A 15,599-nucleotide genomic window follows, 5' to 3' on the forward strand; every position below is an offset into this window, starting at 1 on the left:
CGTACCATGCGTAGGGTTATTCTGTTGATAATTTAAGTTAGCCATGAACTGGTGATCGCAAGATCTGAACTTTAGATGAATATCAACTGCTGAATAGCAAATCCACCATAGTATTCATAGCCCACCAAAACACGCGCACAAAAATTGTCAAAAGCAATCGATGGCTCGAAGCGCGCTAGTAGCTGGTGTCTGGTTATGGATGCCGACCTACACGAACGATTCCTTGAGTAGAGTCTCTCACGTCCAACCACTTTCATGAACTTGGTAACCAAGCCTCCCTAAGAATCGATTCCATGTTCTTCAGTACAACCATTGCAAATTTAACTAGGAGTTTGATTTATTGGAACTCGTACAGATGATGCGGAAAGCGACTTCGACATGGGTAGATCGATAGAGAAGAAGAAAAGGAAAGAAAAAGCACACCCTCTTCGTTTCTTGGCTGAATCGACGACGAAAGGGAGTACGATGAGATGGTGCGCGCGAAAGACAGCTTTAGTTGGAAGAGATCACGACACGGATCGATTTCACGACTCGAGAGAATAAGTAGCTCAGTTCAAGTCGTAAATGGCAATAAAAGGCCTCATCACCGACGCAATCCATAACTTATCATCCCTCTCTTCAACTTCGCTGAGGAACTGCACGGTCTTCCCCTCCGCGTCTTCCACCACTTCCAGAATTTCTCCTTCCTCACCCAGCTTGATGGCGATGGCATCAGCTTTCCCTCCCACAACTAGCGAGTGCAGCTGCTGGAAGCTGATCGGCAGTCTTAGAGCGAAATTCCCAATGAGTGAACTGGAAAGAAAGAACCTACTGGCCGGTCCTTTCTTGGAGTGCAAGGCGACCCAGAACTCGCCTCTGGAGTTCCTCCTGATGTTGTCTGGGAAACCAGGCAACTCAGCAAAGATGTCCAACTTTCCTGCATTAGGGCCCTTAAGCCAAAGCCTCAAGATTCGGTAAGTAGCGGTTTCCACCACCAGCAGAAACAAACCGTCTTTGCTCAACGCTACTCCGTTGGGAAAAGTGAGCCCTCGCAATAGGACTTTCAGTTCCTTGCTCGACTTATCATACTTCATTAGCCGGCCAGTTTTGTCTCCACTTAGACATGCACTCAGGAATTGTCTGGAAACACGAATTAGCAGCGATAAGTAGCTTCTTGTATGCATACGGAGAACAGGTTACAGTATCGACTATTCAGTCATTATAATGAAAAGAAGTTGGGTGCTGCTGTGGAGGTGCGACTATGACACTGAAAATCAGTTGACTGAACCATGACACTAATACGAATAACTTCCATGTAACAATTGGTTATCTTGTTTTCACATCCTAAACATGTAAAACTCGATACAGATAGTTATCTTGTTGAACTATCCCACGTTATTATGGACATAAGAGCCCATCGATATCCAGACATCTTTTTCTTAGTATTGATGTTGTCCGTGCTTTACCTTCTTTGGAAAGTTGTGCTCGAGTCTGTGAAGTAAATCACATCTTCGCTTTCATCGATGTCCAGATCATTGGTGAGCCGGAAGGGTTTGCCTTCAGCTTCACTGGCCACCAGAGTAGCCAAACCACCATCTGGACCCACCACCATTAGCCCGAAGTACGCATCCGCAATATAGAGATCTCCAGTTTTCTTATCGAAACGTAGTCCTAGAGGCCTTCCACAGACATGCTCCAACTCCGGTGCAAATGGGCGAATGCAATCCTTCCTAGCAGCACAGCAAGTTGGTGACAGTCCGGACATTTCTTGACAACAATGGCGTCTAATGCTGAATATACTAAGAGCGCTCTAAAAATTAATATAATAAATGGCGGGGCTGACTGCATTTGAACAGATTGGTCATGTTCTCAGCCATGTTACTCAAATATATGAAATTTTGTGAATCAATATTCGCCAATGTACTGCGTGCCGGCTATGGAATGGAAGTAAAACCACGATGAGCAAACATGTCGACGATGAAGAGCGAAATCGCCATTCTATTGATTTAAATGTCGTACCTCCGTGAGGAAGTGAAAGCGAAGTCGACCCACCCACGCTCGTCGCCCTCCCACTTGAGGATCCGGCCGTCGGCGACGCCGGTGTACGGGCCACCGCCGCTCGGGTCGAAGGCGAGGCTCTCGGGCCCGAACGCTCCCGTGACGGGCACCACCCTGGAAGCGTGGAGGCAGTCGCGGGCTCCTGGGACAGGAGGCGGGTGGAGGAGGTGGGTCGGCGGGTTCAGAGCTAGGACGACGGCTGCGATTGCTAGTGCTATCCCGACTACCCCGAGCGTCGAAGCCATGGCCACTTTTGCTCAGGCTCGAGCTCGAGGCTTGTTAAGTGAGCGAGGCGAGTCAAACGAACTATTATCAAGCTGATGGGTCTTCGCAGAATGACAGAAGGAAGGAGGGGCCGGTGCTGCTAGACTGCTAGAGGGTAGACAACGATCATCTACTTCCCGTTGTTGAATAATTCATTGATCGTTAATCCCGGACGAGATTTCTTGGAATTTTTTAATTTTTTTTGCTCTGAGGACAAAAAATGGTTCATCTGTTATTTAGTATGTTTAATGAGCACTTTAGAGACACTCACTGGCATTTATCTAATTTATAAGTGATGATTGGTCGAACTCGTAATCGGGCTATATTTTCCTCCATCATCATCGGTGCTTTACAAGATGTAGACATTGCACATGCAAATCTAATTAGGATTAAAATCACGAGTGTCCTTTGTCCGTGTTCGTAACAAATCAATTGGAGACTGGGAGAGAGGTTTCCTCGAACAAGAGACGCAAGAAAACACGAGCCCTAGTGACAGTTGTGTATATGGAGTCTGTAAGTAGAAACCGCATGTGAAATGTGGGGGTGATGTTTGAGGAGGGATCACAAAGCTTCGACATCCATTGATGAGAGTTCTCGAAATCCGTCAAACAAGCCCCCTAAGTTGAAATTGAAGAAATTCGTGGCAACGAAAGGCACGAAAACTAAAAAGCACGTGGAAAAGACAACACCTTCAAATTGACAAATTTTCTTTATTGAGATGGGGACATTTGTCAACAAAAATTCTACTAAAAATTCATGTCTAAGACTTCTTCTTTTCCCTAATAGGTGGCGTTGTGTATCTTATGTAATTGCCAATTACCGCCCACTATCATATCAACAAAACTGGCCTCAAATTTCTCGTCATATGTCTGCCCACTAATTTGTCCTTTTTCTATGTTCATTGGAGTCCGATTGCCTTGTCTGCGTGTGTTTTTTTTTTTTTTTGATAATCTCCCTCGATTATTTATACATATATATATATATACAGTCCAATCCTTTTTGAGGGCTTGCAAATATTATATCATCATTGTCATAAAATATGGACCGTGAATTTGATAATACATACAGTGATAGGATCCCTTTTATGTCCTTAAACTTGTTATGTGTGCATTTTCACTGTCATTTTGCCATAACTTACTTTCTTTTGGGTAAATAAAGGACTAGTTCCACTAGTACATTCTTCACCTCGACAATTGCTTTAATTATGTTACCTTCAACAAAGTTAAGCGAGATATAAATATCAATTTATGAAATTTAACTTATAAAATGATACGACAAGACTCTTGTTGGATATATGAGCGTGACCAACTTATTATTATTAATTTTGGTCAAATACCAGCTTATTCAAATGCATGGTTGTAATCTAGCCTGTTACTTTGTAAATCGATTTCATGAACTGAACTTTACTATTCTCGACGCTGCTCCTGCTAATAATCTACGCAAGCCATTAGCCGGTGATGGCAAGATCTATGCTCTATATGAAAATCTACTGCTGGGCAGTTAATCTGTTAGTATTCTTAGCCCACCACAGCACGCGCCCCCGAATTGACAAGGCAATGGATAGCTCGTAATAAGTAGCTGGTGAGGGATGCCGACCTACTTGAACTGATACATTGAGAATAGAGTCGCCGTACAAACGTACTGCAACTTCTGCGAGGGAGTAGGTTTGGGGGACCTCGCACATCTAACCACATGCATAGACTAGGTAACCAATGGCCTGTTTGTTTATTTATATATATATTTTTTTCAGGAACAAATTTTTTTATTATTTTGTTTATGAAAAATAAATATAAAATAGAAACGCGTTCGTTTATATTTTTATTTTCGAGAATAAATTTGTAACAGAAATAAAAGTAGAAAAAACTTATTTCTTATTTTTTAGAACACTTTTGAGAAACACTTATGTTTTTTTTTTTTCATTTTTATTCTTCTTTTTTTCTTTGGTTGGTTGTCGGCCTCGGCCATGGCCGACGATCTCGTCGGAGCGTCGCAGAATTTGGGCAAGGCCGCTGGCCATGGCCGAGGCCAGCGATTGGCCAAAAGAAAGAAAGAAAAAAAAAGAAGAATGAAGAAAATGAAAATTATTTAAAAATTAAAAGAAATAAAAAAAATTATACAAGTTTACCAAACGCATTTCTGTTTTTAGAGTATAATTTTTTTGTAGTTATACTAAAAATTGTTCTCAAAACAAAAACAAAAAAAAACTATTTCTGTTCAAAAATTATTTTCCGGAATAGAAACATTATCAAACGCATTCCAAGCCTCCCTAACAATTCGTTCCAAGTCCTTTGGTACAACCATTGCAAATCTAACTAGGAGTTTGATATATTGAACGCTTACGGATAACACGAAAAACAACTTCGACATGACTAAGTCGATAGCGAAAGGAAAAACAAGGAATGCCCGCTTTGTTTCTCGGTTGAAATGACGATGAAAAGGAGTATGATGAGATTGTGCACACGATGGACGCTTTAGCTGGATGAGAACAGGACACGGATCAATTTTACAGCTCAATAGAATACGTAGCTCAATTCAAATCATAAATGCCGATAAGAGGCCTCGTCACCGACCCGATCCACAACTTTATCATCCCTCTCTTCAACTTCGCTGATGAACTGCACGGCCTTCCCCTCTTGTCTTGCGCTACTTCCAGAATTTCCCCCTCCTTGCCCAGCTTTACAGCGGTCGCTTCGGCTTTCCCTCCCACAAGCATCAAATGCAAGCGTTGGAGGCTAACCGGCAGTCCTAGAGCAAAATTACCAATGCGAGATTCGGAAAGAAGGAACCTCAGGAATGGTCCTTTCTTGCCATCCAAGGCGACCCAGAGCTCGCCTCCAGAGTTCCTTCTGATGCTGTCTGGGTAACTGGGCAACTCGGCAAAGATGTCCAACTTTCCTGCATTAGGTCCCTCAAGCCAAAGCCTCAAGATTCGGCCAGCAGCGCTTTCCGCCACCAACGGAAACAAACTGTCTTTGCTCAATGCTAAACAGCAACAATTCGAACAATATCGAATCAACACAACGGAATAAAATAATCTCTCATCTTGTGTAAACCTAATAGGAATCAATATAGTAGAGTAAAATAAATACCAAGCATGCGAATACAAGACAATTTTTTACGTGAAAAACCTCCTCGATGTGAGGAGATAAAAAAACCAGAGTCCGCCCAAAATTCTTCACTATCAGCAAAATTGTTCTTCTCTAGCAAATACTAAAGGTACATAGCAGCAAAGATCTCAAGAACATAATTCTTGGCAATACACATAAATTTCGCAAGAGATCAAGGATAAATCTGATCAAAAACGCAGGTTTAAAAACCTGATGTAGGGAGCTTCAAACAAAAACCAAACCGCTCATATTAATAAAATTGCGCCACGAACATGCTGACAAAATTTCAACTCAATCGGACCACGAGTCAACCTCCAACGCTAGCTTGATGTAAATCAGATATTGCCCCAAATCCCAGATTTTTTGCTTTCTCTTTTTCTCTTATTTCTGTTTCCTTATGCGGCTACCACTCTATATATATAGTAAGAAACCCTATATCATCATATAACTTATCGTATGAGCTCAAGTCCTTTTTAAGCTTGCAACTAATTGGGCCTCCTCCACATAGGACTTTTAGTTCCTTGCTCGACTTATTGTACTTCAATAGCCGGCCAGTTTTACCTCCACTTAGAAATGCATTCATGAAGTGTCTGGAAACATGAATTAGCAGCGATAAGTAGCTTCTTGCATGCATCAATAGACATCACTGAGAACAGATTAGAGTATTGATTATTCATTCATCATAAGAAAAAGAAGTTGAGTGCTGCAATGGAGGCATGACCATGACACTGAAAATCAATAGAGATAGTAATCGGACTGTAACACTGATACGAATAACTTCCATATAACGATTAGTTACCTTGTTTCCACGTCCTAACCACGTACAAATCAACAAAGATATTTATCGTGTTGAACTATCCCACATTATAATGGATATTGGACCCATAGATATCCAGCCATCCTTCTCTTACTATTGATGATGTCTATGTCTTTTTTACCTTCTATGGAAAGTGGTGCTTGAGTCTGTGAAGTAAATCAAATCTTCGCTCTTACCGATATCCAAATCATTCATGAACCGAAAGGGTTCGCCTTCAGCTTCATTGGCCACCAGAGTGGCCAAGCCACCATCTGGACCCACCGCCATTAGCCCAAAGTATGCATCTGCAACGTAGAGATCCCCAGTTTTCTTATCGAAATGTAATCCTAGAGGCCTTCCACAAACATGCTCCAACTCCGGTGCAAATGAGCGAACGCACTCCTTCATAGCAGCACAACACCAAGTTGGTGACATTCTGGGCAAAATAAGCAAAAGGAAGCACAATATTGCTGGGAATATAGTGGATGAATGCTGACACTAAAGTTGGTTTTTGTTCGGTGGCCCCGGCAACTCCTCAAATTAGGGATGTTAGCGCTCCTGTGCTCTGTCCCAATGTTATGGATTTTCACCAAAATTTAATGATTATAATACTTTCTGGAGAAATTAGCAGCGGCAGCAGAGCTTCCCATGCTGGGGCCTCTCAAATGTAATGCAAGTTACCATGAAACCCAAAAGGAACAAGCACTCAATCGAGCCAGAATTAGACCAGGGCTAATGTGGTCGGAACCATTTTCGTGTCATCCTTGTGCGGCAACTATTGATCTCTCGGGAGAGTCTAATCTGATAGCAACTTGATCAAGGACTCTATTCAAACAGAAAAAAGGTCATCAATCCAATCTAGAACGCTTTATGAACTGCATTTGTTTCTTGGACTGATAGTAATACGCACAAAAGCTGAAAAGCACACCCGTCGGAATCACTTGCCTGGCAAAAAATAACACAAGTCTGTAAGTGATTTGGTGTATGGATTAGAATGGTCAAACATGTCAACGATGAAGAGTAAAATCACTATTTTATTGGAAAAAAAAGGGAAAGAAAAACCAAGTCGAGCACGAGGTTGAACGTCCAGCCTCCGAGAGGAAGTAAAAGTGAAGTCGATCCACCCGCGCTCGTCGCCCTCCCACTTCAGGACCCGCCCTTCGGCGAGGCCGGTGTATGGGCCCCCGCCGCTCAGGTCAAAGGCGAGGCTCTCGGGCCCGTGCGCTCCGGCGACCGGCACCACCATGGAAGCGTGGAGGCAGTCGCGGGCTCCCCGGACGGGAGGCGGGCGGAGGAGATGGGCCGGCAGGTTCAGAGCTAGGACGACGGCCACGACTGCCAGCGCCATGGTGGCCGCTCCGAGCTTCGAAGCCATGGCCTCTTCTTGCACAGGCGATCGAGACGGAGCTGCTGCTGCTGCAAGCGAGACGGCTCGAGCTCCAGGCTTTTTCAAGGAAGCGAAAGGGAGTCAAACGTAGTAAAATCCAACCGACGTGTCTTTTCCAGAAGGACGGCAGGACTGATGATGAAGCTGGCGGGAGATCACCCATCTCCATATCGAATAACTGATCCGTCATTCATGCTGTTATAACTTTTTGTTAAACGTATAACTTTTACTCAAACTTCATGAAATCAGCAATCATCCAACCTTTCGCTAAACAGAAGTTAATCAATTAAATAAGCAAATATTTCCAAGAGATTTCAATTTTCGAAGCGCTAATCCTTTTTGCTGACGCAATATAATTAGCCAAGTACAGAAAAATTTGCTCCATAGAAAAATTGGATGTGATTTAATGTGAAAGAAAAAACTAATTCAGTTTGATGTGCAGCACAAAACTGAGTACAATGTTCGAGGTTGGGAGTCTAAACAAGATTCGACCAAGAGATTCGTTTAACTTATTCGGTTCCGCGGTCCTTGGAATATTCAAATTTGTCTGATTCGATTTTGAGTATAAAAAAATAGTTCCGAGCTTGAATGATTACATGTAAAATATGAAACAAAGTTAGATGAAGTTTCGTGAGCCTCTTCCCATCCGGGCTTGAAAGATTACATGTACCTGAGCTGAGAAATCGCACTCCAAAGAAGATATGAGCTCGACCCATCTTGCGGAAAACCTGCAACTTCAAAATAAAAATCTTGCACGTCTTCCCATCTGAAACCACCTTGAACTCCCTCCTCCATCGCCCACTAATGCATAGCAAACTCACAACCACCCCATTGATATTTCTCACCGGAAAACCCAATAAAATCCTTACAAATTTGGTTGCTTTTGTCCCCTTAATTTCACCTGATGATCCCAACACCCCCAAACTCTATCTTCAATCCATTCTCAATCCAAAGTCCTTTTCTCGTCATGTATCATACTCTTCCTCTTGCTCTGCCTCTGCCCTGGCCGTGCCAGAGCCGCTCTTACCGCCCCCCACTCCTTCCTGCACTGCTGCCCCCTACCTCTGGAACCTCTTGCCTCTCTTATGCTCCTGAGTAGGTGTCAAATGTGCTCTCGGTTGAGTGGTGGTCGAGCTACGAGTGCCCAGGATGGGCCTACGCGGTGAACAGTCAGTCGTATGCCGTCATCCGGCAACCTCGCCGAACTCCAGGCCCTTCGTCTCTCCAGTTCAAACTTGCTGCGGTGAGCTCGTTGGAGCGGAGCTTCCTCAGGGGTTGACGACCTAGAGGGAGGCGGTGCCAACGTCGGCGACGAAGAGGAGACCGATGAGATAGCGATCAAGGAGTGAGGGTGAAGATAGGAAGGAGAATAAGAGAGTGCTACAGTGCTTATGGCCATTTAGTGTGGGGTTTCAACTAAGTATACGGGAAACGTATTTTTGATCCCCGGAAAGGTTGTATTTTTCTTCACTTTTGTCATCCCTCTTATTGGTGATTAATAATATATAAATATCATACATGCGAACCTAACTAAAAATTTGGGTAATAGTTCTATTTGTAATCAACAAATTAAAAGCCTTTCTTCCGACAAGATGAAAGGGAAATATAACTACTTATAATAATCTTGCAGATTGAGTTTGTATGTGAAAAATAAAAATTTGGCCATTTAACATGTAAAATCTTCGCACATTGTCTTATCAACCAAGGGTATTAGGCCGACAAGTCGGTTAATAAGACAATATGCAACAGGTCAACCTAGTAGGAATCTAAAGCTTTCAATAAGGGTTTCTAGCAAGAGTTTGGTTTCTTGACATCTGGCCTAAATGCATTCCTTATTTTAATATATAACTAGATGGGAATACAAGAAGTGACATTAGGAACTCCCATCCCTCGGGGTTCTTCCCCTATTTCTTCTCCTTTAAGCCTTCTAAAGACCCACTCAGGTCCAACATATAAAGTTTGTATATGAAAAGTAAATATTTAGCCATTTAGCATGTAAAATGTGAGGTCACATTCGAGGAGGTTCACCATGCTTCATCCATCATTGGAGGTAGGTTCCCCAAATCCCTCAAACTCTTCCTAAGTCCTCAAATAAACTCATGAAACTGTGACATCTTGTGCTCAGTTCCTATTCGGTACCATCACTTAGGAGGGCCAAAAGAAGTAATTAATTCATCACGGATCTTCTAGTCCGGAGATGAATATCGCCTCTACCTTAGACGGGATCGGAAAAACAGATGTAGTTCGGTATGCGAAAATTAACTCGCGATGTCACGGTTCATCCCTGTCCAGCGAGATGCAGCAGCATGTTTTCTTTTTGCGTCCTTTGGTTCTTGTCTGTGCATGCATGCATGCACTCGGGGCCCACGAGAAGTCACAGCGAGCCCAAAATCCGAATCACCAGCCGACCCAATGGTCACTACCAAAAGCCCATAATCCTGCCATGTCTTTGTGAACATCCACTTTACCTGATCTTCATCGTTCTAATCGAGATAAACACATTTAGTTCTTCCCAATGTGAGTTTAATAAAGCAACAAGCACGCTTGTACTCCCAGTCCAATGACATGGGGTTCGAATCACTTCATTCGTGCATCCTTTCAAGGCCGAGGACTTGGATCTGTACGCTTTGATATTTATTCGATGCAAACAAAATTGAAATCTCGAGTTTGTCTTAAAACATTTGTTTCACCATTAAAACTTTTCATACCACCTCAAGCTACAGATGAGGATCCTCAATCTCGACAAGGCAAAATTACAATATGATTACTATTATATATAATTAAAAAAAAAAGGGGGGGAGGGGCCTCCCTTTTCTCACCTTTGAGAAAAGGGAGATAAATCTTCTTTAAGGGATTTTTACCCTGGCTATCCAAAATTACCAAGATAAAAATGGGACCTACGTAACTAGGCAAAGCAAAAAAACAAAAACCTTCAAAATTGAATCATCAAAAGGGCTAGAGAGAGAGAGAGAGAGAGAGAATGGGAAAACGATTTTAAATATAACTAGGAGTTCTACTGATTGAACTCTTACAGATAATGGGAAAACGACTTAGACAAGTGCAAATCGATAGAGAAGCTAAAGAACGAGAATACCCTCTGTTTCTTGGCAATGTCGACAACAAAAAAGAGTACAATCAGATTGTGCACATGACAGACGCTTTAGTTGGATGAGATCAGGACACGGATTGACTTTACAACTCGACAATACATAACTCAATTCAAATCGTAAATACCGAGAAAAGGCCTCATCACCGACGCAATCCACAGCTTATTATCCCTCTCTTCAACTTCACTGATGAACTGCAGGGTCTTTCCCTCCCTGTCTTCCAATACTTCCAGAATTTCTCCCTCCGTGCCCAGCTTGACAGCGGTGGCATCAGCTTTCCCTCCCACAAACAGCGAGTGCAGCTGTTGGAAGCTGATCGGCAGTCTTAGAGCAAAATTCCCAATGAGAGAATTGGAAAGAAGGAACCTCGCGACCGGTCCTCTCTTTGCGTGCAAGCCAACCCAAAATTCGCCTCTGGAGTTCCTCCTGATGTTGTCTGGGTAGCCAGGCAACTCGGCAAAGATGTCAAACTTTCCTGCGTTAGGTCCCTTAAGCCAAAACCTCAAGATTCGGCAAGTAGCAGTTTCCGCCATCAACAGAAACATGCCGTCTTTGCTTAACGCTACTCCATTGGCAAAAGCGATTCCTCGCAAAAGGACTTTCAGTTCCTTGCTCGACTTATCATATTTCATCAACCGGCCAGTTTTGTCTCCACTTAGACATGAATTCATGAATTGTCTGGAAACACAAATTATCAGCGATAAGTAGCTTCTTGTAGGCATCAATAGACATCACTAAAAACAGATTAAAGTATCGTTTGCTCAGTCATTGTAAGAAAAAGAAGTTGGATGCTGCAGTGGACATGTGCCTACACCGGAAATTAGTTAAACTGCACCATGACACTGAATGAATAACTTCCATATGACAATTGATTATCTTGTTTTCTCGTCCTAACCATGTAAAAATCAATAAAGATAGTTGTCATGTTGAACTATCCCACATTATTGAACACAAGACCCATCAATATCCAGACATCTTTCTCTTAGTATTGATGTCTGCGTCTTACTTACCTTCTGTGGAAATTTGTGCTCGAGTCTGTGAAGTAAATCACATCTTCGCTCTCATCGATATCCAGATCATTCGTGAACCAGAAGGGTTCGCCTTCAGCTTCATTGGCCACCAGAGTGGCCAAACCACCATCTGGACCCACCACCATAAGCCCGAAGTACGCATCTGCAATGTAGAGATCTCCAGTTTTCTTATCGAAACGTAAGCCTAGAGGCCTTCCACAAATATGCTCCAACTCCGGTGCAAATGGGCGAATGCATTCCTTCCTAGTAGCACCACACCAAGTTGGTGACATTCCAGGCAGAATATGCAAAAGGAAGCACAATATTACTGGAAATATAATGGATGAGTGCTGACACTTAAATTGGTTTTTGCTTGGTAGGCCCAACAACTTCTCCAATTAGGAGCGTTAGCACTCACATGCTCTGTTCCAATGTCATAAATTTTCACTGAAGTGTATGAAAATGAAACTTTCTAGAAAAATTTAGCAGCAGCAACGGAATATCCAATGTTGGGGCTCTCAAATTCAATGCAAGTTACCATGAAATCCAAAAGGAACAATTACTCAACAAGTCGGATTTCGATGATCGCTAATCTGGTCGGACCATTTATGCATCATCCTTTCGAGGGCCATGCTAATCTTCTCCATCATTCCAATACTATCAGATCTCTCTGGAGAGACTAATCTTGATGGCAACTTGATCAAAGACTCTAGTTAACTAGAAAAAGGTCATCAATCCAATCTAATGAGCACCTTATAACTGCATCTGTTACTTGGATTGAAAGAGATACACACCAAAGCTGGAAAGCACACATAGGGTTACTTTGATGTGATGGGCTGAAATGACAGAAATCTGTATACTTTCTTGTAGAGTCCACCATAAGTGACACTTGATTTGCAAATCATGATTAATCTAGTTTTCACATTTGCAGTAAACAAACCACAAAATCGTCAACCGGGCTTTGGACGACATTTATGTGCATGATCAAGAGTCCGGTCTGATTAAGCTTTCGCAAAGTGGCATAGAATCTCACCTCAAATAAAAACAGAAAAAACAAAGAGAGAGAAACTAACATGGATATTGCTTTAGATTTATCTCACATTTCTCCCCATTTCTCGCCAAAAGCAGTGAGTGATGCTTAGTATACTAAGATTGCTCTGCGAATTAGCATACTGAACAGCCTGGCTGATCGCATTAGAACAAATCGGCCGTGCTCTCTACCATGTCACTCCAAATATATGAAATTTTGTGAATCGATATCGCCAACATATAGCAAGCCAGCAATGGAGCAAGTCGAGCACGAGCAGAACAGTGGCTTAAACGTCCTACCTCTGGGAGGAAGTGAAAGCGAAGTCGACCCACCCGCGCTCGTCGCCCTCCCACTTCAGGATCCGGCCGTCGGCGACGCCGGTGTACGGGCCCCCGCCGCTCGGGTCGAAGGCGAGGCTCTCGGGCCCGAACGCTCCGGCGACCGGCACCACCCTGGAAGCGTGGAGGCGGTCGCGGGCTCCGGGGACGGGAGGCGGGTGGAGGAGATTGGTCGGTCGGTTCAGGGCTAGCACGACGGCCGCGACCGCTAGCGCCACCGCGGCTCCTCCGAGCTTCGTAGCCATGGCCTCCTTTTGCTCAGGCGATCGAGAACGGCGCCGCTGCCGTCGCACGTGAGAGGCTTGTTTAACGAAGTGAAGTAAAAGCTGATGGGTCTTCCCAGAAGGAAGTAAGGAAGGAGTAGGACTGATGCTGCACGACCGGCAACAGGTTAGATAACGAACGATCACCTACTTCTTCCCATCGTTGACCGGCAGATTAGGTTAAAAAAAATTCCATGATCTTCAATATTGTTTGCTTTTGTTATGTGTAATGATCTTTTGAAAAATAAATAGGTCGTTATTTAGTGTGCTTAATAAGTATCCCAAAAGCACTTGTCAACATGTTTCGATTTGTGAATAATGATTGGTTGAATTCGTTGTATTTTCCTCCATCTTTGCCATTCCTTTGGTGGTTGGTTTGGAAGATAACATACTTACAAGCTTAATTAAGAGTGTGTTTGTTTTATGAAAAACGTAACATTTTTTCAAAATATTTTTCGGAAAATCATTTTCTAGTATTTTTTTTGTTTGGTGATACGTGACTAAAAGTATTTTTTGATATTTGGATCGCATTTGAAAAATGATTAAATGGTATTTGACCTAACAGTTGACAATAGTGTGCCTCTTACTTCCAAATTAATTTGGTGAGTCCATATTACTTAATAAACGCATTTTTCTGGATCAGTTTAGTAAATCTAGCATTTTAACTTGCAAAATGAAAAGGAAATCTAAATTCATATACATAGTTATTTTTATTTTTTGAAAATGGACATGATTTCCAGTTACAAGAGCAAGTCAAAACAATCTCATTAATTGTTTCAATACATTTGGCTCTCTTCAAATGGATGCGCCTCTCGTGCGGCTTTCCGCAAGTTATCCTGAATTGCCCATGGACACCACAAAGGATGCTTCTAGTTTTGCCGAGCAACTCAAGTTGATAAGTTTTGCCCTTGTTAAAGCCGCCAAGCAAGTTCATGTTTCTCAGGCACAATGTCCCATGTAGTACATGAGCTAAACATTTCATAGTTTAGTACTAATGTCTCTATCTACCATGACACATTAGGATAAATTGTGCCACAAAAAGCTACTTGGATAGCTACTACAAGTTACCAAAGGTCCAATGTTCCGACAATATTAAGAACAAACATTCAGAGTCCGATGCTTATGCTTAGCTACTTGAATAGCTACTACAAGTAACCAAAGAACAAGTCTAATGTTCAGACAGTATCAAGAACAAACATTGAAAGTCATATGCTGGTCAATATCCACTTTCTCTTCTATTTAAGAAATCTTCAAGCCATAACTTTTTCAGTTTAATACTCTTGACAATGAATGCTTTTGCAACTCTTTCCTTGTCCACTAGATAATCAAAGGCATGTGCAAGGGTAGCTTCATCAAAACCTTCAACCTCCGTCACTTCTTTGTAGAGCTCAGCAACATCCAATTGATTTTGACACATCTTTTTCATTGCATTAGCAACCTCTCCAATTTGCTCCGAGAGCATTGCAAACCTATCATCCTTGTTAGTGGCATGACTTCGCTTTCTATTAAATCTTGAAGGATCTTCTATTCCTTCCGTAGTATTGTCATTACCATCATCTAGTTCAATTGAGAAGTCAATCGCCAAAAGAAGGTAAGTTGATGTCTCCAAATTGTTTTGCAAAGCATCCTGTGGCCATATCTTTTCTAGCCACCAAAGCGAGTTCATCATACATCTTGATTTTCTTGTTCAAGTACTTCTCATGGATAGGATGTGCCTACGAAAAATCACAAAAACACAAGTATATAAGTAGGTAGATTTGCCATTTATGATTACAACAATCCTTACAATCTCCTCGTCATCTATCTCTCTTAATTTTTTTTTTTAAATATGTAAGGAGCATATGACACATAAGCAAACAAAATTATTGTAGCCTCCAATTCCTACATATCTCAACATGCTGCATGTATAATAAAAATCTTCAATCAATGAATTTCTAGTTGCCTAAACAAACTGTAGCATACCAAGGTACATAAACTTAACCCACAATTTTTGGATATCAAATGCTAAGAGTATTAAGTTATATAGAAATCTGAAAAGCACATTACCATTATTTCTTCATCATAAACTTCCTTCCGAACAACTGTGATCATCTTCAAGTTATGGTCCCACTGAAATTCACTCTTAACCTGCAATTTTTGGATGGTAGCCCAATTGTTTTTAATAGTTTTAAGATAAATGTCCACATGATCAGGCTCACATTCAATCCTAAATTTCTCATTTATAGCTTGAGCAACTCGAACAAAGGAAGATGGTTTAAAG

At 42.2% G+C, this 15,599-nt stretch overlaps 2 protein-coding genes and 1 pseudogene across 2 annotated transcripts; all 3 read right to left on the reverse strand.

Moving 5' to 3' along the window:
- Positions 1–219: 219 nt before the first annotated feature.
- On the reverse strand, positions 220–2,351 carry LOC104431450 (protein STRICTOSIDINE SYNTHASE-LIKE 10-like). The gene is made up of 3 exons (XM_010044083.3): positions 1,999–2,351; positions 1,446–1,709; positions 220–1,119 (listed from the first exon to the last, which is right to left on the reverse strand). The coding sequence occupies exons 1-3, from the start codon at positions 2,280–2,282 to the stop codon at positions 549–551; spliced, it is 1,119 nt and encodes a 372-aa protein (XP_010042385.1). The 5' UTR covers positions 2,283–2,351; the 3' UTR covers positions 220–548.
- Positions 2,352–4,828: 2,477 nt separating this feature from the next.
- Positions 4,829–7,579, reverse strand: LOC104431451 (annotated as a pseudogene).
- A 2,990-nt stretch (positions 7,580–10,569) lies between these two features.
- On the reverse strand, positions 10,570–13,449 carry LOC104444216 (protein STRICTOSIDINE SYNTHASE-LIKE 10). Its single transcript, XM_039314742.1, has 3 exons — positions 13,038–13,449; positions 11,709–11,972; positions 10,570–11,376 (listed from the first exon to the last, which is right to left on the reverse strand). Exons 1-3 carry the CDS (start codon positions 13,319–13,321, stop codon positions 10,806–10,808), a joined length of 1,119 nt encoding a protein of 372 aa, XP_039170676.1. The 5' UTR covers positions 13,322–13,449; the 3' UTR covers positions 10,570–10,805.
- Positions 13,450–15,599: the final 2,150 nt, after the last annotated feature.

Source organism: Eucalyptus grandis, chromosome 1, assembly GCF_016545825.1.
Source record: "Eucalyptus grandis isolate ANBG69807.140 chromosome 1, ASM1654582v1, whole genome shotgun sequence".
In the NCBI taxonomy this organism is placed as follows: Eukaryota; Viridiplantae; Streptophyta; class Magnoliopsida; order Myrtales; family Myrtaceae; genus Eucalyptus; species Eucalyptus grandis.